This window comes from Sminthopsis crassicaudata, chromosome 2, assembly GCF_048593235.1.
Source record: "Sminthopsis crassicaudata isolate SCR6 chromosome 2, ASM4859323v1, whole genome shotgun sequence".
In the NCBI taxonomy this organism is placed as follows: Eukaryota; Metazoa; Chordata; class Mammalia; order Dasyuromorphia; family Dasyuridae; genus Sminthopsis; species Sminthopsis crassicaudata.
The window spans coordinates 530,147,358-530,169,585 of NC_133618.1; the positions used below are offsets into that span (position 1 = coordinate 530,147,358).

General features: G+C 35.0%; 1 protein-coding gene across 1 annotated transcript in view; it reads right to left on the bottom strand.

Moving 5' to 3' along the window:
- Positions 1-22,228, bottom strand: part of ALDH1A2 (aldehyde dehydrogenase 1 family member A2) — a 109,117-nt gene that overhangs the window by 44,359 nt on the left and 42,530 nt on the right. Inside the window, 5 exon segments of the mRNA XM_074294629.1 lie at positions 6,253-6,366; positions 6,487-6,498; positions 6,501-6,617; positions 9,276-9,337; positions 21,612-21,741. Coding sequence (XP_074150730.1) covers positions 6,253-6,366; positions 6,487-6,498; positions 6,501-6,617; positions 9,276-9,337; positions 21,612-21,741 — 435 coding nt within the window.

Sequence of the window (22,228 nt, forward strand, 5' to 3'; positions counted from 1 at the left end):
ATTTACATGCCATTAACATGACTGAGTTTATGGTACATTTTATTTTAGTTCCTGATTACTTGAGGTTAGATTTGCCTTGTTTACAGCGTTTTAGTGGTGGTGGTTTGGTTGTTAGAAGGGAAAGGATAAAGAGGGAAGAGGACTTTTGCTAACTCCCACTCTAGCAAACATTTTCACTTTGAAGAAAAGACACAATATCTGTTGGGTCACTATTCTTCTAAGTGAGCTTAAGTGACTCTTTTTTCTAAAGGTGTGGTATTTGATGTAGTGTTGGTTTTGTTTTTCATTCTGGAGACTGTGAAATCAAAGATGGAAAAAGATTAACTCAAATTGAACCAATGGCTCCTAAGGTCAAAGATTCTAAAACTTCTTTAACTTGAACTTTCTTCTAATCAGATTTTATGATTAATTTGTTCTACTCAGGAATTAGCTCTCCATATGACAAATCACTGGCAGAGTTAAATGGGAAGGAAATTAACTTGGTCTGGATAAAGTTGAGGGAAATCTGGTCTGTGTGAGAGGAAAGGTGACATGGGAAATAACCATAGAGGAAAACCAAGTTATTTCCCTGTTGTTTGGGGACATGTTTATGTTCTTCAAATACTAAACACTTTTACTGCAAGGTTGAAATTATGTGTTCACCAGTCACTGTTAAAACTCCTGCGTGTTTTTACAGTGTTGACTCGTTCTAACAAGCATTCAGTGTAATAGGAAATCAAAAACAGTATGGAACAGCTTACACTAACACTGCATTAAAATGGTCCATCTGCTCTTGGTTTAAGTTTTTGGAGCTAGCTTTTTCATCTCTGTAGGGTTTTTTCACTTCCTATTACAGAGGCCTTTAAAGATAGACCTTGAATTGGTATAAAATCTACAGCTCTGGAGTATAAATGTCTATTTAAGGTAAAACTGTCTGGAATTCCTACTCCCTCTTTTCCCCCAAAATACTCTATTTATTTGGCTAAGAAAGATAATTATGAAACCTAACACTTTGGCTCATACCATAGGGTCTAGAACTAGAAAGACTCTCAGAGGTCGTCTAGTCCTGACTCATTTTACAGATAAAGAAACTGAGGCTGAGAGAAGTTAAATGATTTGTCTAAAGTCACATAGATCATAAGTAGGAGAGGTAGAATTTAGACCCAGGTCCTTCCTTTCCTCTGAATCCAGTACTCTTTTCACTGTACCAAGAAACCTCTATTTCACATTCAAATAAAAGTTTGGTCAAATTTTCTGAATTTCAACATCAGCTATGAAAAAAAATTCATAAAACTGAATAATAATGGTATTCATTGATTATTTGAAAATAGTAAATAGCCAAGTACAAGCTGGGATCATTATTACCCTTTTCCCTGTTTTTATTGACTACCACTGTCAATTTGCTTCAAAGCAGATGTGTAACATTAAAGATGGAAAATGGAAACTGGCCTCATTTTTCTCAAATGTGACTATAAAATAGAAAGAATCAATTTGTGGCACTATTATTTTTTCCTTATGATGATTACAAACTATGAAGTGCTATGATGAAGTGGAAAGAGTGCTGGATTTTGAAAGAAGGCCTGGATTCAATTCATTTTGCCACTTGCCAATTATGTAACTGTCAGTCATTATCTCTTTGTGTCTCAATATCTTCATCCACAAAGATTACAGGGTGTCTAATCTCTGATCCTATGAATAAACATTTTCAAATTTATAAATCTTAGACCCATGTAACCTCTTCTTAGAGCTTGATAAAATTCTCTGGAAGGAATAAGAACTTGTATATGGGAGTCATCCCTTTGACAATTACAAGCAAAGACATCACTACTTTGAGTCTTAGTTTTCTTATCTCCTTCTATACATGAGGAAACAGGTTGAGAGACATAATATAATTTACACATCATTACACAGATAGCAGATAGTAGATCCAGGACTCTGAATCCAGTTCTTTTTACATAAAATTCAATGTTTATAAACACATCTAGAACTAGCTAGCTATCAGTGGTATTTTAGTCATATATGCTGCATTCCTTAAATTATGTTACTAACATTTAATCCTTTCACATTTATCTCAAAGAAAGTTACTTGGGGACTTAATTTAAGTGAGATGTAAAAAAATATTGAAAATGCTAAGGAAAACAGTTATGATTAAAAGATAGAAAAAAGTAATTAATCCTTCTTTGAAGCATTTGACATTTAACACTATTAATCATCCCCTCCTTGAAACTCTCTAGACTTCTTTAATTAGAGAAATTTCTCTATATAGAAAATTCCTCTGTTCACTTTTGTGAATTAACACTGGACTGATTCTCCTCTACTACTTTAGCCATTTCTTCTCTATTGGATTCCCTTCTCCTTCCCTCCTTTAAATATGGCTATAGAAAGGCTTAGACCTCAGCTCCAATTTTCCCCCACTACAAACTTCTTTCTCATAGCTTCAATTCTCTCTTCCCTTCAAATCTACAACTCTAGCCCTTGTTATGCAGCAATTACAACTCTGAAACTTTCTACTCAGAAACCTCCAAACAAAACCAAACTCATCATCTTTTTTTTCCAAATCCAAATATCCATCAATACTTTTCTATGCCTGTCAATGATACTATTATTCTTTTAGTCTCCCAGGCTCAAAATTTTGGAGTGATTGATGACCTTCCACCCAATCCCCTTCACCAAGTTAGCCACTATGTCTTACTAATTCTCCCATTAAAATGTCTTTTACATCCATCTCTTTCTTTATATTTCCATACCAATCTGCATCCAGGGCCACCTCCAGGTGACACGATCTATGTCTGGCCACCGGACCCAGATGGCTCTGAAGGAGAAAGTAAGATAGGTAACTTTGCCCAGCCCTCCCTCACTTCAATCCAACTCACTTGCATGTCATGGCCTCACTTCCCTGATGTCTTGGTCCTCTTTAAAAACAAAGGGCAAATAAAAATCACAACCACCACCACATGCTAGCCCAATCCCTTTGACATACCCAATCAGTTGCTAGGTACTTTTATTATTTTTTTTCTCCAAGGTATGTCTCATATGGGTCATTTCATCTTCATTCACACAGTCCTAGTTTAGCCCCTCATTACCTCTTATCTAGACAACTGTAATATCTTCCTAGTTTCCCTGCTTCTAAGGTCTTCCCACTCTAGTTCATCCTCACACAACTGCCAGAATCATTTGAGGTTGTATAATGGATAGAGTGCTGGGCCTGGAGACAGGAAGAGCTGCGTTCAAATTAAATCTTAGTCACTTAGCTGTATAAGCTAAGGTATAATTCTGGGCAAGTCTGTCTCAGTTTCCTTGACTGTAAAATTGGGGATTATAACAGCATTTACCTCCCAGATTTGTGAGAATCAAATGAGATAAAGTGTTTAGCACAGTGTCTAACCCATAGTAGGTACTATATAACTGCTTATTCCCCCTTCTCTTTCTAAAGCACAGCTGTGACCATGCTACTCACAGCCACTCCCCACCCCACACATTCAGTCAGCTCATTTGGTTCCATATGTAGACTCAAATTTAAATTCCTCTGTTTGGCAATTAAAGGTTCTTTCTACCTATCAAGTCTTCTTACAAATAACTCTCCTCCACACACTCTACAATTAGCTATACTTACTAGTTGCCTCATATACAAGCCTATATGTTCTATTTCTATACCTATAAACAGGTTCCTCATATCTTGAACTCTCCCTCCCTCTCTCCTTCTCTCCCTTTCTTCCTCTCTCTCTCTCCCTCCCTAGCAACTTGTATTTCCACATAAGATCATAGATTTAGAGATAAATCATCTAATTCTATCCCCTCATTTTACATAGAGATGAGGAAACTGAGGTTTAGTAACATTAAGTGTCCTCCCAAGGGTGATATAACTCATAAGTGACTGAGGCTGGATTCAAAACTCTTCCTAACTTCAAGTGCAGGACTTTATCCATTAAACCACATAGCCTCTATTAGTTTTCCTTACAAAGAGCTTCAGTGTTTGTTTTTTGGGACAATTTTTACCCACAGTTCCAAGTTCTGTACTACAGACCTAAACAAAACAAATCTAAGTCTTCTACGTAATCAGTGGAAATCACATTTAATAAGAGACACTATCATTTACTTTAATATTGTATACCAAGGACCATGAAACTTTTTCCATCTGACTTGCAGCTGAAACCTTTCCTATCTGTTGTGGCCAGGAGCATACTAAAGCCAGTTTGTATGGGCTCTTGAGAGTACATTTTAAAATCTTCATTGTGAACATATAAATCTCAGAAATCAATTACTATAAATCATTAGTTGATTCATCATTTTGTTGATGTAGGAAAGTTTTAATAATATAGATTAAGCTTGAAAATTTGTGCACATGTAAGAAATTACAAGCAGGATGGTTTTAGAAAAATCTAAGAAGACTTAGATGAAGTGATGCAAAGTTAAATGAACAGAACCAGGAGAATATTGTACACAGTAACAACAATATTGTACAATTTTCAGTTGTGAATCATTTGGTTATTCTCACCAATACAATCATCTAATACATTCCAAAGGATGCATGATGAAAACTGCTATTACCTCCAGAGAAAGACAGAAAGACAGAAAGATAGAAAGATAGGCTGATAGAGTCTGATTGTAGATCAAAGCATATTTTAAAAAAAAAAACCTTTTTCTTGTGGGTATTTTTTTTTGTTTGTATTTTCTTTTGTAACATGGCTAATATGGAAATATATTTTGCATGATTGCATGTAGGGATCCTACTCCCTGAGAAGAGAGGGAAGAGAAGAGAGAGGAGGGAAGGAGGATAAGAACTGGAAACTCAAGGTTTTAAAAAGCATATGTTAAAAATATTATTTTTACATGTAAGAAAATTAAAATAAAATTTTAAAATTTAATTTAAATTTTTTTGTACATGCATTCCCCCCCTCATAGAGTCCACAGGCCAATGCCTGTGATCAAATTTGATTTATGATCAAGGCATGAATCTTAGTTATGTCAAGGGGATCAGGCACAACAGACATTCCTAGTGGAGGTTCCTTATTCATTGACATAATATCCTGGTTGGTGAAAAAGAAATGTTCATGGTATGTCAGGAAGAAAATTCTTAAACTAAGAGCAATTCTTACAGGAGAAGATTCAGGAAATGAAATAATTACCAGATTGGGGGATATAATAATAATAATAATAATAATAACAATAACAATAACTGGCATTTGTAAAGCACTTTAAGGTTGTAAAGTACTTCATCTGAATTGTCACATTTGAGTCTCACAACACCCCAGCCTAAAATCCATTAGAGTTTCTTGAGAGTAGTGAATTTTACTTTTATATTTGTATCTCCAGAGCCTTAAACACATAAGTGCTTAATAAATGCTTCATTTATTCATTCCTAACAATTTTTCAAGGACTTGAAAAAAATCTATGTCCTATTCCTCTCTCCAATCCTATCCCAGTCTCCTCTCTATAGACTAAACTAAGCAGCTTATTTCCTTCAAACAGGCAACTATACCATGAATCTGCAGTCCTTCTGATTGCCCTCATTTGGATTTTTTACAGTTTATTAATGTCCTTATCAAACTGTAGTCTCCAGAATTGAAAACAATATTTGAGATTTGATCTGACTGGGGCAAAGTTTAAAAAAAGCATTGCTTCTTTAACTCTCGGAAACTGTGGCCTTTGCATTATAGTGTAATTTTACCTTAAATTTCTTGGCTGCCATTTAGACTCAAATTGAGCTTGCAGCCCACTAATAATATCAGATCTTTTTTCTTTTTTTCTTTTTTTTTGTCCATTAATTCACTCATTCATTTATTGATTTTTAATATTCATTTAAAATTTGGTTTCTAAATTCTCTTTAGAGTTGTTTTAATTTTCATGTCTCTTATCAGTGATTTGATACAATTTTTATGTGACTTTAATAGCTAGTAATTCTTTTGAGAACTCAATCATTTATCTATCCTTTTGGAGAGTAGATCTTGGTTCCTTTCTTCTTCTAATAGTAACATTCTCCAGGTCATTTTTCCCTCCAAAGAGCTTTTTCATACAAACTACTATATAACCATGTTTTCCCCTCTTATAAGAAAGTAATATTTTAAAAACACAATGGATTACCTTTTTCCTCAATAAATTCCACTTTCTTAGATTTAGCCCCATTTTCCAGGTGGGACTGATAACATTTATTACAAAGATTAACTCCAAAGTCTACCTTCTTATAAATAGAAATTAATCTAGTCTAGGCCTTAAGCATACACGCTGGTACCCATTTGTAGGTCTGTTTTTGACCAATGTTTCCATGGTACTCACCTCAGTAGACCCTGTGAAGGCAATCTTGTCTATGCCAACATGAGAAGCAATTGCTGCCCCTGCTGTTGGCCCATATCCTGGCAAGATATTGATGACTCCTGGTGGAAAGCCAGCCTGACAAAATACAATTGGAGGAGACATTCTTTGTTGAAGTTGATCACAGACCACACAATCTAGGCTCTAGTAGTCCCTTTTGGCAGGGGCCCAGTTTTCTAATGTCAGTTTTTCTCTTACCTCCTTGATGAGGGGCTCCCCATATAGAGAGCGCTGAGAGGTGTTTGTTCCGCAGGCTTAATAACTACTGTATTGCCACAGCACAGAGCTGGAGCAATTTTCCAGGCAAACATCAGCAGGGGGAAGTTCCACTGAGAGGAGGAAAAAAAAATCTCAGAATGGAAAAACCACTTTGTTTTCAAATCAGGACTGCTCAGATTTCTCAACATAAATCTTGTCCAGTACAAAGTACTGGTGTTTGGGTTTTTAATCACCCCTCTTAAATATGGAGAAGGGCTGACCTTGAAATTCTTCTCTTTCTGTCTATTCATTGATTCACCAATCTTACCAACCACCAGCAACCCCACTCTCCAAAGCAATGATATGATACAGGATTTGTTTGTTGAGAAACCTCAGGCTGTTGGCTTTTGTGAGCATTTGGTTCAGAGGGTATCTTTTTTCCCCCTTAGTACTTGGAATTTTTGGCACTGGTAGTGCCCTTTTTCTTTTTTTCCCCTTTAGATTTTTAGTTCCCCGAAAGCAGAGACTGTGTCTTTGCCTTTTTGTATTCTCAGAGCCTAGCACAATGTTTGGAAAGTAGAAGACATTTAATAAAATTATTGCTGACCTGGGGAAAAAACTGAAAAATTCTCACAGTTTTTGTAAGGGACCAGATCCAAGGGCTCCTGATGAGAATCATAGTTGAAATCAACATTTTGTTTTCAAAAACCATATCTTTTTTTTTCCCTCTGAGCCCTACAAGTTTATTATAGAAAATTACTCTGTATATTAGCAAATGCATATCAAAGTTACATGTTTCAACTTCATTATAAATTTGGGTCCTATTCCTCAGTTCCATACAAATGGAGACTGAAAATTTAAATACATGAGTAAGCACATAGATGCATTCATGGGGAAACTGGTTTAAATTGTTTTTAAAAGACCATTAAGATTATACTGTCATCAGCTCAGGCATGTATCCTGGTGGTATCAGATGTCATTGATAGTTTCATTAAGAAAGAAAACAGAAATCTTGGTCACCTAGACTTTAGCCCTTGACTGTCTGAAGCTTCTCAGCTGCCATGCTCAGAGTCTTCTTCCTAGCCCTGGCAAGCTTGCAAAAATATACAAGTGTCTTGCCTTCATCAAACACTCAATTTCTTTTCCCCACAGTTGTTTATAAACTTGAGAGCCCACAGTGATGTTTTAATTCCATCCACAGTATATAAAAATCTTAGAGCCTAGCACTTGAGCTAAAGAGGAATGGTGAGGCAGTCCTTGGTCTGTCAGGGACAGCTACAGCTTGGGGGAGGATAAAGGGTAAAAGGAGCAAATTGTGTTCAGTTGACAGATTCTATATCATTGTGTTCTGGTCTAGGAAGATTTGGCTAAGTACCTTAAAATAGAAGAGCCTCATTCTAACAATTCTTCCTTGTTTTTGTTTTTTTTCCCCGAAAAGTAGCAAGTTTAACAGCAGTTAGAAGCTTGGAGTATGGGGGTGGGGGGTAATCTCTAACCACAAATAATTAATTACATCCAAAGACAGATGTCTAGTACGAGAACTCCCTCCACCAACACTAAGTACAACCCTCTAGGTCTTTGTAATTAAGTCATAAGGAGTAACCTTAAATAAAAAAGGATTTTTGCTATTGGCTACTAAGTGTCAGAGATAGGATTTAAGTTCAGATCTTCATTATACCAAGTTTAATATTCTAAATTTCTTCTTTACAACAACTGGCTAGAGAAATGATATGATTTAACAGAAAGAACACTGGCTATGGCATCAGAGAAGCTGCTACTATATTAACTGCAATACTTGGCTATGACACATCTTCAGAGCCTCAATTTCCTTAGCTGTAAAAATTAGGAATTAGATTAGTTAGTCCCTAAGGCCATTTTCTACTTCTAACTTCCCCAGAGACTTTGAAAATCAAAACAATTCCCCTTTCCCTCAAATCAATGAATATTTCAATCTGCTCCCCTATGGTTTTGTAAAGGAAAACTTCTTACACCATAGTGTAATCATTTCATTTGAGCCTCCCCTTGAAATCACTGCCAGAAACTATTAGCCAGTACTTTTAAAAGATAGATTATTCAGTGATGTCCTGGGCTGTGCCAAGGGTGTGTATGGGAAAGAGAGAGAGAGAGAGAGAGAGAGAGAGAGAGAGAGAGAGAGAGAGAGAGAGAGAGAGAGAGAGAGAGAGAGAGAGAGAGAGAGAGAGGGGAAGGACAATGTTTAATGGGCCAACCCAAACACTGAAGCACTACACTGATTTCCCTTTAAAAGATACACAACAGCCCAGCATGGTTTCAATTATGTCCATGACGTTAATTGCGCTGCTGTGTCTTGTGGAGTGTCTTCTAGCTAAATTCCTGTGAAAAGAAACAGTGGGAAAGAATGGGATTAAAATTCCATATAAAATAATATAATCTGCCTGGAAAGATGGTGAGTCAGAATTCTAAAAAATAAATAAGCAAACATTACAAAGCATTCATTTTCCATAAGCTGCCTGGGCATCCATAACTAGGGGCAGGTTATTAATACTCTGTGTTTCACTTTGCTTATTTTAATCATGAGAATTCCATGACTTGAGGACTCAACTCCTGGTAACAGAGCTGAAACCCTATTAACCTGTTCAAATAAGCATTTGCAGGGAGGCTGTTAAAGATATGTCAACAACATGATCTCAGCCCTTTTTTCCTCCTGTAATGGAAAACACACATTGTTGAGGTCCATGTTTTATGTATCTTTAAAGAGAACTCAGTTCAAATGAAAATAAATATGAGGCGTGAGGAGGAGATACACTCACCGGGATGATCTGTCCACACACTCCAATGGGTTCATGTTTTGTAAATGTAAAATAATCTCCATCTGAAACAGATGAGCATGGACACCCTTCAGAGAGTTTGAACTAAAAGAACCAAATCCATAATGCAGAAGGAGAGGGAGGGAAGCTGGGTAGCAGTAGAAATGGGGAGAGAGATGAAATGTTCACACAGAGCCATTCCTTAAAGTTCTTATAGGAGTAATGGTTACAAGGTCACTGAATCCAAGCATAAAAACAAGGGGAAGATGGTAAAGGCAGAAATGGAGGGTATGAGTAGTCACATCTTACAACAATCAAAAGTGATTATATTGAGCACAATTCTTTAGAGGGGAAAAAAACAAAACTAGCACTGAGGGGGGAAGAGAGTAAAATTGAAGTGTCATAAAAACTTAAAATAATTAAATGTGAAACCAATTCCTAAAAGGTACATAGCATGGAAAGTATATTGGGTTTGGAGTTGTAGGATCTGGGTTCAAATCTAGATCTTTTCCTATATCTCCCTGTGTGGATGAAAATTGGACCTAGGATTTCACTGGTACAGGGCACTCTCAGGAGCCTACCAAGAAAAGGACTACAAGTTATCCAGAATCACACAGCCAATATGTCCGAGGCAGCACTTGAGGCTAGCTCTTCCTGTTATGAAGTTTAGCTCTCTAATTATTCGACAACCCTTGACAAATGCAAATCCACTCACCTATGTGACTCGGGACAGATCCCTTCTCTTTTTTGTACCTCAATTTCCTCATCTATAAAATAAGGAGTTGAGATTAAATAATTTTGAGGTACCTTACAATTTAAGATCTGTGACCAAAATCCACAATAACAGAGTACCTAATAATCTAATATAAGAAAGTTTAGAGTTACAGTGAATAGGGTGTAGGGTTTGGAGTCAGGAAGACTCGATTTCATGAGTTCAAATCTGGCTTCAGAAACTTACTAGCTGTGTGACTCTAACTATACCATTTAGTCTCTTTTGCCTCAGTTTCCTCATCTGTAAAATGATCTGCAGAAGGTAACAGCAAACCACTCGGTATCTTGGCCAATAAAATCCTAAATGAGATCACTGTCAGATATGACTGAAATGACTGAATGACAAATAATCTAATAGACTTGAAATGCTAGCCAGTAGAAGAAGAGAAGGCAAAAATAAACACATATTCTTTATATTGCCACCAATAACCCAATTCAAGGAAAGTCAGAAAATAAACTCAATGAGTCTTAGAAAAGGAAGATGGCCATTTTGACGGCTGTATAGGATTGTGATCAAGCATATATGATACAATGGAAGTACTGTTGTCTTTGAAATCAGAGGCAGATATAGCACTAGCCTTATAGAGAGGAGGACCTGAGTTCAAATGTGACCTCAGATACTAGCTGCATGAGCCTGGGTAAATCACTTAATTAAATTGTAAGAATAGGAGAAAGATAAGGAAGGGAAGGAAAAGGAGAAAGAGAAAGAGAAGAAGGAGGAAGAGGAGGAGGAGGAGAAAAAAGGGAGAAGGGGAAAGGAGAGAAAGAAGGAAGAGGAAGGAAAGAAAGAAAGAAAGAATTAAGCAAAAGTAAAACAAGAAATTGCTATAATTATTCAGATTATGTAGCCTCCCAAAATCTAAACCACTTAAAACAAAAAATCTTCCAACATCTTTCTACTGACAAAAGGGAAATTTATTTGATCCAAATTATTCAGATTAATCATCTATTATTCACAGTGATGGTCAAAAACAATGGAAATAATGAGGAGAAAATTCCTTATTGGATCTTTTATACATCAAAACAAATTGAAAAGTTCAATCAAGCTGTTACCAAAACAAACAAACAAATCCAGAACCAAAAATGATAGTTGGTTTTTAAAAACTGAATTGACTGATTGTTTTGGTTTGGTTTAGACATGGCCAAACATCTTAGAGATAATTTGCCTCCCAGGGAAAAAGAAAAGAATAATCAAACAAATTTGTTCATATTATCAAGGAATATAAATATGACCATGGTATAATGGATAGAAAGTTAGCCTGGAAGCCAAGAAGACCTGGATTCAAATCTCACCTCTAACACATATTGGCTTTGTAATCCTGGGCTTAACTTAATTACTTAACCTTTCAATGTCCCAGGCAAATTTCTAAAACTGAAGATCCCAATCTCTGTTAGTAGAAGTACTTTTCTCATGAGACTTCTCTATACCAAAAAAAAAAAAAAAAAAAATTATGGCTCCTGTCCAAAAACAAGTAATCTATCTTCCTTAATGTCTCTTACAAATAGTCAAAAAGAAAAATAAAAGACCTGCCCTTTGCCATTTTTAGAAAGAAGACAAAATTCTTAGAAAATTAGGATAATTGTTGAGATTTCCTAGGAAATCCCAAATCTTCAATTCTAGAATCATCAGAAAAATAAGACATTAGTTAGCATAAAAATAAAAAATGGAGTAGTTCCACATCTATGTGTAGTACTCATTCCTAAGGAAACCCCAAAGAACCAAATATCTCATTTAGTCTAAGAAATGGAAGGATGGAGTTAGTGTATGTTATTTAAGATGGTCTGAAAAGGAGCCAGGTTGTCCAAGGAGAAAGAAATGATTTTACGGAGTTGAAAGAGGGCAAAGGAAAATTTAGATAAACATTTCAAAAGCCAAGCTCTCAAAATGTGAGTTAGCTTGAAGAATGGTTTCCCAGGGGATGCCTCCTATTGGAAACATTTAAAACTTTCCTGGATATACTGTTCACATTTCTGACATACAGGCAAAGATACTCATCCACAATAGACTATGACATGGTTCTCCCAATGTCTTAACTTTTCCTAGATAGTCAGTAGAAAGTACCTTGATTCTTTCAAACCATAGAAGGTTCTTTACCACTCACTTATAGCTAGGGAGACCAAAGGCACACCGTGGATTAGGACTGCCAACTAATTGAATTTTAAAATTGCAATGGATTTAAATACTACTAATAGTATTGATCTGGGACACTAAGGTAAGTTGGGAGTTATTTCTTCTCTTATAAATGCAGGTAACCCAGAAACTTCTTAAAGAAACTTGTGTGCTATTCAAGTTCTCACAAGCTAGAGGAACCTGGGAGGCTAAATGACTAAGAATATTTGTTTAATGCATGTAATGTGGGCACATTATTGTTGGGGGGAGACAGATAAGATACAAAATTTAGATAAGAAGCTTAAACAAGACAAAGTTTCTGCTCTTGAGACATTTATAATCCAGTAGGAGGCTAAAAGAATAATAACACATTTAGAGCACATCAGAACATTTTAGAATTGAATGCTATATGAGATAAATAATCAGGGAAAGATAATGGGAATAATGTTTTAAATACATAAAACAAATGAATGATTACCAAGGAGATCAAAACAACTATTGAAATATTTGTCTTTTTTTAATTTTTTTTTTTAAGTTCATGAACTCTAGCTTAAGAACTCCTGGTCTAGGCTAAATAAATCCTCCTGGCTATGCAATACAGAACATTCTGTTTTTCTTCCTTGACCCAAAGGATACCTAGAACCTCCTATGTCTGGAATGAATAGTGTTTTTTTCCCATATTTTATTTACAATATTTGACAACGATCATTATACTTTAAGAGAAGTAGAAAAGATTGTGTTATTCTTGCTCTAAGCTCTTACTTGGTACTTCCCCTCAATAGTTTCATGTTTTTATATATTAAACCCTGGACCACATAGATGTGGCTCCATAACTTAGCAAGCTCACTTTGCATTTACCAGAGGTATAGTGAGAATCAGATAACATATGTTTTGGCCAACTAATCAGGATGAAATCTTGGCTCAGAGAGCTTAAAAAAAAAAAAAGCATCAGAACTGGAAATACAACACAATGCTTTAATAACACTTGTGACTTCTATTTAGTTTTTCCATTGATAAAATGAACAAAATAAAGCAGTCATCTCTCACCAAGCTTTTAATAATGAACACCATTTAAAAGTAATTCCTTTTAAAGCTGACTCTCAAAAAAAAAGAGAAGAAGCCTTAAATATAGTTTTCCTTTAAAGCAGATATGTTTATATCCAATTGTGTTCTAGGAGAAAATAATTATCTGTTTCATGTAAAATTCCTCATTATAATATGAATCAAGGATTCATGGCCACCTGCAAAAAAGCAAGAGATCCTGAGTTAGGGAACCTGGATTAAAATCCTGTCTCTGATACTTACTACTCTCTATGGGACCTGACACTCATCAGTTAAACTTTCTGTATCACAACTTCTTAATTTATAAAATGAGAGGTTTGTACTAAGTGATGTATAACAGGTTCTGTTTAATTCTAAATTATACTGGTTATATTGTGTGTGGAGATTAAATCATGTAGCCTGGATGTCACCACTATGTAGTGATACGGCATGAAGTCATTGATCTGTGTTGGTGTATTGGCCACAATGAACCACAGAATAGTTCAAATTAGCTTAAAAACCAGTGCAGACTAAGAGGGATTACTGTAATATAGATACTCTAGTAATCTCCTAATTTTCTCCTAAATTACCTGGCTTCTTAATGTTAGTTTGTTAGAAAAAAAATCAGATTACTATCTGATTTTTCCTCTTTTTTTCATCAAAATGTCTATAATGAACTCATAGAGCCCACATGTCTATGTATTCCAGGTGATGGCATTGGAATCAAAATAACTACTTCAACATCTTTAACTTCTTCCCAATAGAAAACTACTCTCCACCCTCTAGAACTATTTTGAACTTTGAGAGGCCAACTTTGACCTTATCTTGTCCAGATTCCCTGGCCATCTCTATTCCATGTTTCTGCAAGCATATCCTTCTACCTACCCTCAAGCTCCCCTTTATGTATCATCTTTTCTTGTAAAAATGCAAGCTACCTGAGAGTAGGGATTGTCTTTTATTTGTATTCTTACCCCTCAAATTTAACATAGTTTCTGGCAAATGTAAGCACCTAATATGTGCTCTCTCGCTCTCTCTCACTCTCTCTGCTCTGAATCTTTATTCCCTCTTTCTTTATCTCTGTCTCCCTCTGTCTCTTTTTTTTTCTCTCTGTATGTCTGTCTCTCCATCTCTCTCTATGTTTCTGTCATTTTCTCTCTTTGTGTATCTGTGTGTCTGTCTCTTCCTCCTTCATCCATCTATCACCTGAAACACAGAGGAAACTGAGGAGAAACCCAGCAAAATAAATAAGTAATATCAATTTCAATGTAATTGAAACACTGAGCATATATAGAAAGTTAATTAGTAGGTTTTAATGGATCTGGTAACAAGAGAGATGGTTGATGCTAAATGTTCTTGCTGTTAAATATTAGTAAAATAAAAGCTGCAGCATCACTTTGATTAGAACCTAATTTTATTCACATTTTAATCTATTTGCCTTAACAAGATACTAAATGTGGCTTGTAAGGCCTGCTTTCTTCACTTTAAATAAAATGGATAGATGAAAAGAAATCTAGATTTATGGAATGTAACTTAGGTAATGCTCATTCACTTTGTACGTATATCAGTGGATTACAGGGATAACTCTAACACATCCTGATTGTGTGAATCTGAGGAAGTGATTGAATCTCCCAGTGCCCCACCAAATTTAAAAATTCAAGTTATTGAGCATAAGTGCCCATTTGAATGGGGAAGGAAGCCAGTGAAAGGGAGTTCTCTCTACCAATTGTTGCAAGTAATGTTTTAAATTTCTTTTTGTCACAATGGAAGAGAAACAAAATAAATTATATTTTAAAAAAGGAAGAGAGGAGTAGACGATCGTTACAGATGTGAAATGTATGCCCTCTCAGATGAAGTCACTATGCTATTAGTTTTACTTAACTCAGTTACAAGATAACCTCTAAAGAAGTGAGTAATCTAAATGTTTGCAATGTAAAAAACAAAACACATCCATAAAACTTGCTTTAAAAGGAAAGAAAATGATATAGAAAATGAATAAGTCTGGGATAGAAGATATGAATGAGAGGAAAGGGTCGGAGAATCATAGTATTTTAGAAGCCCATTTTCTCTAGGTTTTATAACATCCTTTCATTCTTTAAGTATTTGTCCTTAACTATGTCTGGAAGCCAAATCCATCTTTGTCTGCTGTGCTAATGCCTAGGAGCTAAGAATAAGCTCATTAATTTTTAAAATAAATTTGGACAAAGTTTGCCAAGCCGCAGATTAAAAGAAGAGGTGGATCAAAAATAGGATCCTCATGATGATTTGTCAGGTAATTATAGCATAAGCTAGGAAAAAGGAAAAATTAAGATAAAAAATTCCAGAAATTACATAATATTAATATCATTACAGTATAATAATTAAATGATGTTAATAAATATGCAATATTATTATTATATAATATTACATAAATATGACATAAAACATTACTATCTTGTCTCCCAGGAATCTCCAACTTCTGATGCTCTGAAAGTATCAAAAAAGGAAAGATTCATTATCCTATCTGAATTTTTTTTTCCAGCAGAATCACTGTATAACACATAATACAAGCTGATTTCACCACTGAACTTCATGTTCTCCTAATTAGGCAATTAATAGTAATTGATATTTACTTCTATTATCCCATTGTAAGCTCATCACATTGCACTTGTTCTTTCTCAGGGAATGAGTTATCTGTCTTTCTAAGATTAAAGGGAAAGGCCTAATTCTTCAATGCAAGCAAAGAACCATTTGCCTAGTTCGGAGGCTTTGTTTTGATCACGCCAACACTATCCACTTAGACCCTCTAGATTTCTAAGTAAGAACTATTAAATATCCCCTGTCCCACACTCCCAACCCCCACTTCAGGAAGATCTTATGCTTTCTGATACTAAACAGACTGCAATGAAAACTTTACAGCTGTAATGACAAACATTAAAAATGCCAACACAAACACTATAACTTTAAGTTGGCATAAAAAAGGTGTTAATACTTTTGAGGATACTTGCTAGGATTCTCACTTCACCTTCCCAGGGGTCTATGGGAGCTGCCTAGAAAGCAGCTTTACATTCTGACATTTTCCCTAAAGCACAGGACTCAAAAAAAATTCTATCTAAACATCCCTTCAAGACCCTTTCTGAGCACAGAACCCTCAGAGCCTCTACTCTCAAATGGATAGAATCGGTCATTTATTTTAGCACTTCCCACTAAAGAATTAAGGCCCCAGTGTAATCTTCTTTTGGCAACTGTTTCTAAATTATGCTGGGTCTGGTGAAATTTTGGGATTTAGACCATGAGGCAGTATAATGCAATACAAGGAAAAACAGATTTGGAGTCATAAAATACTTCAAGTCTTTTTCCTGTTACCTACTAGTTGTGTGACTATGGTTTAGTCACTTAAAAAATTTTAGTTCTTGGATCCTCAGTTTCTTGATTTCCATGTAAAATAGGGATTGTCATAGTAGTTAACACACAAAATTATTTGAGCATCAAACGAGATAATTGACATAAAGCATTTTTTCTGTAAATGTCCATTATTGTTTTTGTGAATTTGAGGCAAAAAGAGGGTCACAATTAATTTTAGAGCAAGTTGTGAAATCTAAATCATATAATCTCATTCAGTTTTCTAAGACTTTTTATTTGCTATTTATCTATGACCCTCTTAAATTTTGGTATCGTGTACTGAACATAATACTCCAGAAGTGTTCCGACTTTTGTACATAATACTTCTCTTTTCATTGTGCCATACTACCTTCCTTATTAAAAAAAAAAAATTGTATGTACTCTTTAAATGACTCTGCTCATAATACATAACTTATTTATTTATTTTGCTATTCTTAATTTAAATTTAATTAAATTGTTAAATAATATTAAATAACAATATTATTTATTTTATTATTTTTTTATTTAACCTATTTTATGTACTTATTTTGGGGCACAAGGGAGCAAAATGGATAGACTGCCAAGCCTGAAGTTCAAATTTGGCCTCAGATACTAATTAGCTGAGTGACCCTGGCCTTTTTGCCTCAGTTTCCTCATCTATAAAATGAGCTAGAGTAGGAATTGGCAAACCACTCCAGTATCTTTGCTAAGGAAACCCCAAATTGGATCACAAAGAGTCATACACAACTGAACAATAACAACAAATATACTTACATTAGCAGCAACATGGTATACTACCTGAAGAGCTCAAAATCAAGATGACAGAAATTCAAATTTCCCCTATGACATATTCTAACTGTTTGACCTTGAGCATGTCAGTGAACCTCTCAATGCTCTAGCTCAATAGTGTCAAAGTCAAATAGAAATGAAGGCTACTAATTCATTCAAAAAGATTCCTTTAAAACTGCTTATTGACTTCATTTTAAAATGTATATTATTTATATTACATTGTATCCAATCACTCCTCCCAGTAGTATTAGAATCAAGATAGCAGAAGTGCATTAGATTAGCAATTCATTCCAAAAAAATTGTTTTCTTTGCATTCATATAAAATCAATTTCAAAAAGACATTTATTGACAAGAAAAAGCTCATGATTAATATAATAATAAATTGATTCTCAAAAAGAAGAAAAGGGGCAGCTAGGTGGTGTAGTGGATAGAGCATCAGCTCTAACATCAGGAGGACCTGAGTTCAAATGTGACCTCAGATACTTAACAACTATCGGTGTGACCCTGGGCAAGTCACTTAATTCCAATTGCCTCAGCGCAAAAAAAGAAAGAAAAAAAAAAAAGGAAGAAAAGTGGATTCTACAGAAAAGAATAATAGACTGGATACCTGCTGACCTAGATGCCATAGCAGTCTCTAGATCTCATAACTGATCCTTTATTTCCCCACTTGTAAAATGAAAATAATTATCTCTACCCCTTCCCAGGTCTTAAGGATAGCAAGTAGTTTGAGTGATACTATATCTATGAAATTACTTTAGTGGAAGAAAGTGCTAATTCCCAAGTCATTGAATTTCCCTATCAGTCAAATGTTTCCTATTATCCCATCATTTGTATTTTACTACAAGACTGTCAATGTCTGAGTTTCTAGTGATTTCATCTTAATATAAAACAAATACAGTACACTGAACAATTTCAAAAATCTTATTCTTGTACCTCGAATATTGTTGACAACAGTTTCTTGATAGTCATTGCTTTTAATTGATTACTTTTATATATGGTGCTTTGTGTAAATAATCCAAACTAAAGTATTTACCAAATTAAAGGGCTTTTTGGTTTGTATGTCCAAAGTATTCCTAATGAAGCACATTCCTCAAAGGATTAGCACAAATGTTGGTGTGCATTTGATTTGAGGAGAGAGGATACATTCTGCTACTCCAATGGAACAGATAAATGAGAACAATTTGTTCCAGTGGCCATGAAGATGCAAAAGTAGGTGCTGTGAAACACATATTAAGGATATCCAGGTCATTCGTTGCATTCCAGGTCATTAACAATTGTCTTAACTTTTGTCCTGCTGATGGACTTTAATAACTCAATAAGAGAAGTGAAGCTGATGACTTTGCAACTCTGCCTCACTTAAATCCAATTCACATATAAGTTAAGACATCATCTCCATGATATTACTGATTCTCTTTAAAATGAAGAGCAATGATACTAATATTGGCTTTGAAAAGGTTATTGAGGTAATCTAGGCTGAGAGACTAGCAAAGATGCACAGTCTTCTGGAAGATCAATTAACCAAACAACAAGACCTACTGTGTATCAGGTGGTTATGTGTGTTAAATACAATCCAGAATACAATCCTGGATAGTCCGAGCTCTCTAGAATGACCCATATGTTTTAATCTCTTGGGGCGACCGACTTGTCGCTCCTTTTTGTTTCAACTGACACCATAACCCTTTCAAGACATAATCAGAAATAACTAAATTTAGGCTGTATTTCAGAATGGATTCTATTAAAGGACATAAGTACTCTAGATTCCCTTTGAGTAGAGGAGGGGGGAAATGAGTTTTTAAAAATAAAATTATCTTATTTTTACTTCACTGATTGCAAGACTGGGAAAGGAGGGAGCAGAAAAAAAAAAAAAAAAAAAGGTTATTAGCAATGATCCTCTCTAAGGGAAGGAATTTTCCAAAGATAATCCCCTAACTCTGATGTTCAACAAAAGGAATAAAAGTCTCAAAAATCCAGAGGGATAAAATTCATAAGAATGCTTGTCAAATAACCAACTCTTTTTGAAAACAAAAATGGTATTGAAAAGGATGTAGCTCCTCCAAAGCATCTCCTTTTTAAAGTTTCAGAAAGATCAAGTTTTCTCAGAGATTTCCAGCACAACTTTGTAATCAGGGTCTCCTAAGTTGAGTTTCCTGCAGAGTGAGAGGAAGTTTTTCCATGATAGAAACCAAAATAGAGATTACAGCTTTCTATCTCTTAGGCAACTTCCCCTGTGGTTCCAAAGATTTAAAAATGTAAATCACCTGTAAAAGGTAAAATTGTGATGTCTCAAAGCATACTACTTGATGTGCCAAAAGTGTCTGGAAATTAGAGTACCCAGATCCTTTGATCTCTTCACTATGAAGGCGTGGAGAGTTTAGAATCACACCATGAATTAGGATATCAAACTTCCCACACTGAAGTAGGAAAGGCTAACTCAATATGTATGCAAGAGCCTTGTCTCCCCACTGCACTATCCTCTCCTAGAACCATCATAAGATATATCTTCACAAAAATCAGAGTTCCAGATCATTAAGGAGTCCCCACATTTGTACTGTCCCTTTGGGATCCTCAGAGACAAAGTCAGAAAACAGGACTTGGCATTGCTTAAACCAAGTCTTTATGCACTGGAGAACTGGCTTCATGAGGGAGTTGGGAATCTTATGCCTGTAAAATCTTATTCCTATAGAAGCTAGCCTACCACATGAAATTTAACATTCAGCAGGCCACTATAAAATAAACAAAATATTTGTAGAAATGTCATATTTATTCATCCCTTCCTCTCCATTCCTATCTCCCTTCATGCTTAGATTAGGCCATCAGTTTCTCAGCAACAACTAAATATATTCTGTATGAGCTACATAATTATAAGTTAGTTTCTATTAACCTCTAATTATTTAATATATATTAATTTTGTCTTCTTTCCTCTTAACTAGATTACATATTGCCTGAAAGCAGGGACCTATGACTTACATTTCTCTCTACCTCTTAATATCATGCTATACACACACACACACACACACACACACACACACATATATATATATATATATATATATATATATATACACTCACACATGCAAGTGTACATAAATACTTACTAAATGCCAGTTGATGGATTAAGTAATGAAAGTTTTTGTTTAAGTTTGTTGTTTTTTAAATCCTATTATTCATTTCACTGACTCTTTTTAGGGTTTTCTTAGCAAAGATATTGGAATGATTTGCCATTTCCTTCGGCAGCATTTTTTTTAATAGTTGAGGAAACTAAGACACATAGATTTAAGTGACCTGCCCAGGATCACCCAGCTAGTGAGAATGGATTTGAGCTAGGGTATTCCTGACTTCAGGCCTGATGCTCTATCCATTGTGCTACCCATAAAATCAAAGTATATTGCCTTCTCTGAGAATTGAGCTCAGGACCTTTAGATGATGAGACTAACATGCTGCCTACTGCACTAAGAAGGTTTTTGTTATTGTTGTTTAGTCATGTTTAACTCTATGTGACCCCATTCGGGTTTTCTTGGTAAAGATATTAGAGTGATAAGCCAGTTTCTTCTCAAGCTCATTTTACAGATAAGAGACTGAGGCAAACAAGGGCTAAGTGACAATGCCCAGGGTCACACAACTAGTAAGTACCTGAGGACAAATTTAAACTCATAAAGATGAGTTTTCTTGACTCCAGGCCCAGTGCTCTATCTATTGCATTACTCACTCACCCTAAAGTATATTATATTTGTACTAATAATTACTACTGCCATTTAGAGAATGCTCTAAAGCTTGGAAAACTTTTTATATACTTCCTCACTGGTACCTCACAATAAGTTTGTGAAGGTCAGATTACAGGTTATCATTATTCCTATTTTGCAAATGAAGAAACTGAGGTAGAAAGCAATTAAAAGTTTTGTCGAGCATCACACAGTTAATAATAGGGGAAGCATTTAAAGACAAATCATTCTATCATCCTATCTTCAAGTTCAACTTCTTACACTGTATCATGCTGACATGTATATACATGCAAATAAATGGGTAAAGGAATACCTGGATGCTATTCATTAAGGAATAACATGAATCTCTGGTTCTGAAAGTTTACATAATCTAAAAGTTTCTAAAAGTGTATACATTAAATAAATGGGTGTGTATTTGTATGTTTTTATGTGTCATTTTATTTAGGCATAGAAGCTTGGATTGTATATGGCAAATGAAAAATTTTTTAAATGTCATAAAATCACAGAGAAATGACATCACTTTTATTTTCAAGATACTCAAATCCCACATACCTACAGGAATGGTCATCCCATGAATCTTATCTGCCCAGCCTGCATAGTACCGAAGAGTTTTGATGACACCTTGCAAATCCACATAAAAAGCTTGAAGAAACGGTTTGCCACCATTTAAAGATTCCATGGTCTATAGGGAGAGAGTGGAAAGAAATAAAAGAAAAATCAGACTTCTCAACTCAGTATTCCTACATTATACACATGAAAATAATGGCTCTGACAGCAAAGATTGTATAATATTTGATAAACCAAATTTCCAGGGAACACTAAAGAAAAATTTTTGTAACTTCTAATTTGCTTTCTGTTGGACATAATATTTATGAAGATCCATAATTTCCCACCAAAAAATTGACATAATTTAGTTTTCTCCTTTTCCTGAAAAAAATGTTCATATCCCTTTTATTTTTAAGCCAGAAATAACAAGCATTTGAAGGTGAACATAATTTTTAAGCCAATGAACCTAATCACCACTATTCTGATATATAAACACAATATTTCTGTCATCAATAGCAAAGATGATAATATTATTTAATTATTAATTATTACAATTAGTAGGTGGTATGAAGTTCAAGGACCCCATAAACAATTTGAATTAGAAGGACAAAGGACTTTTAGAG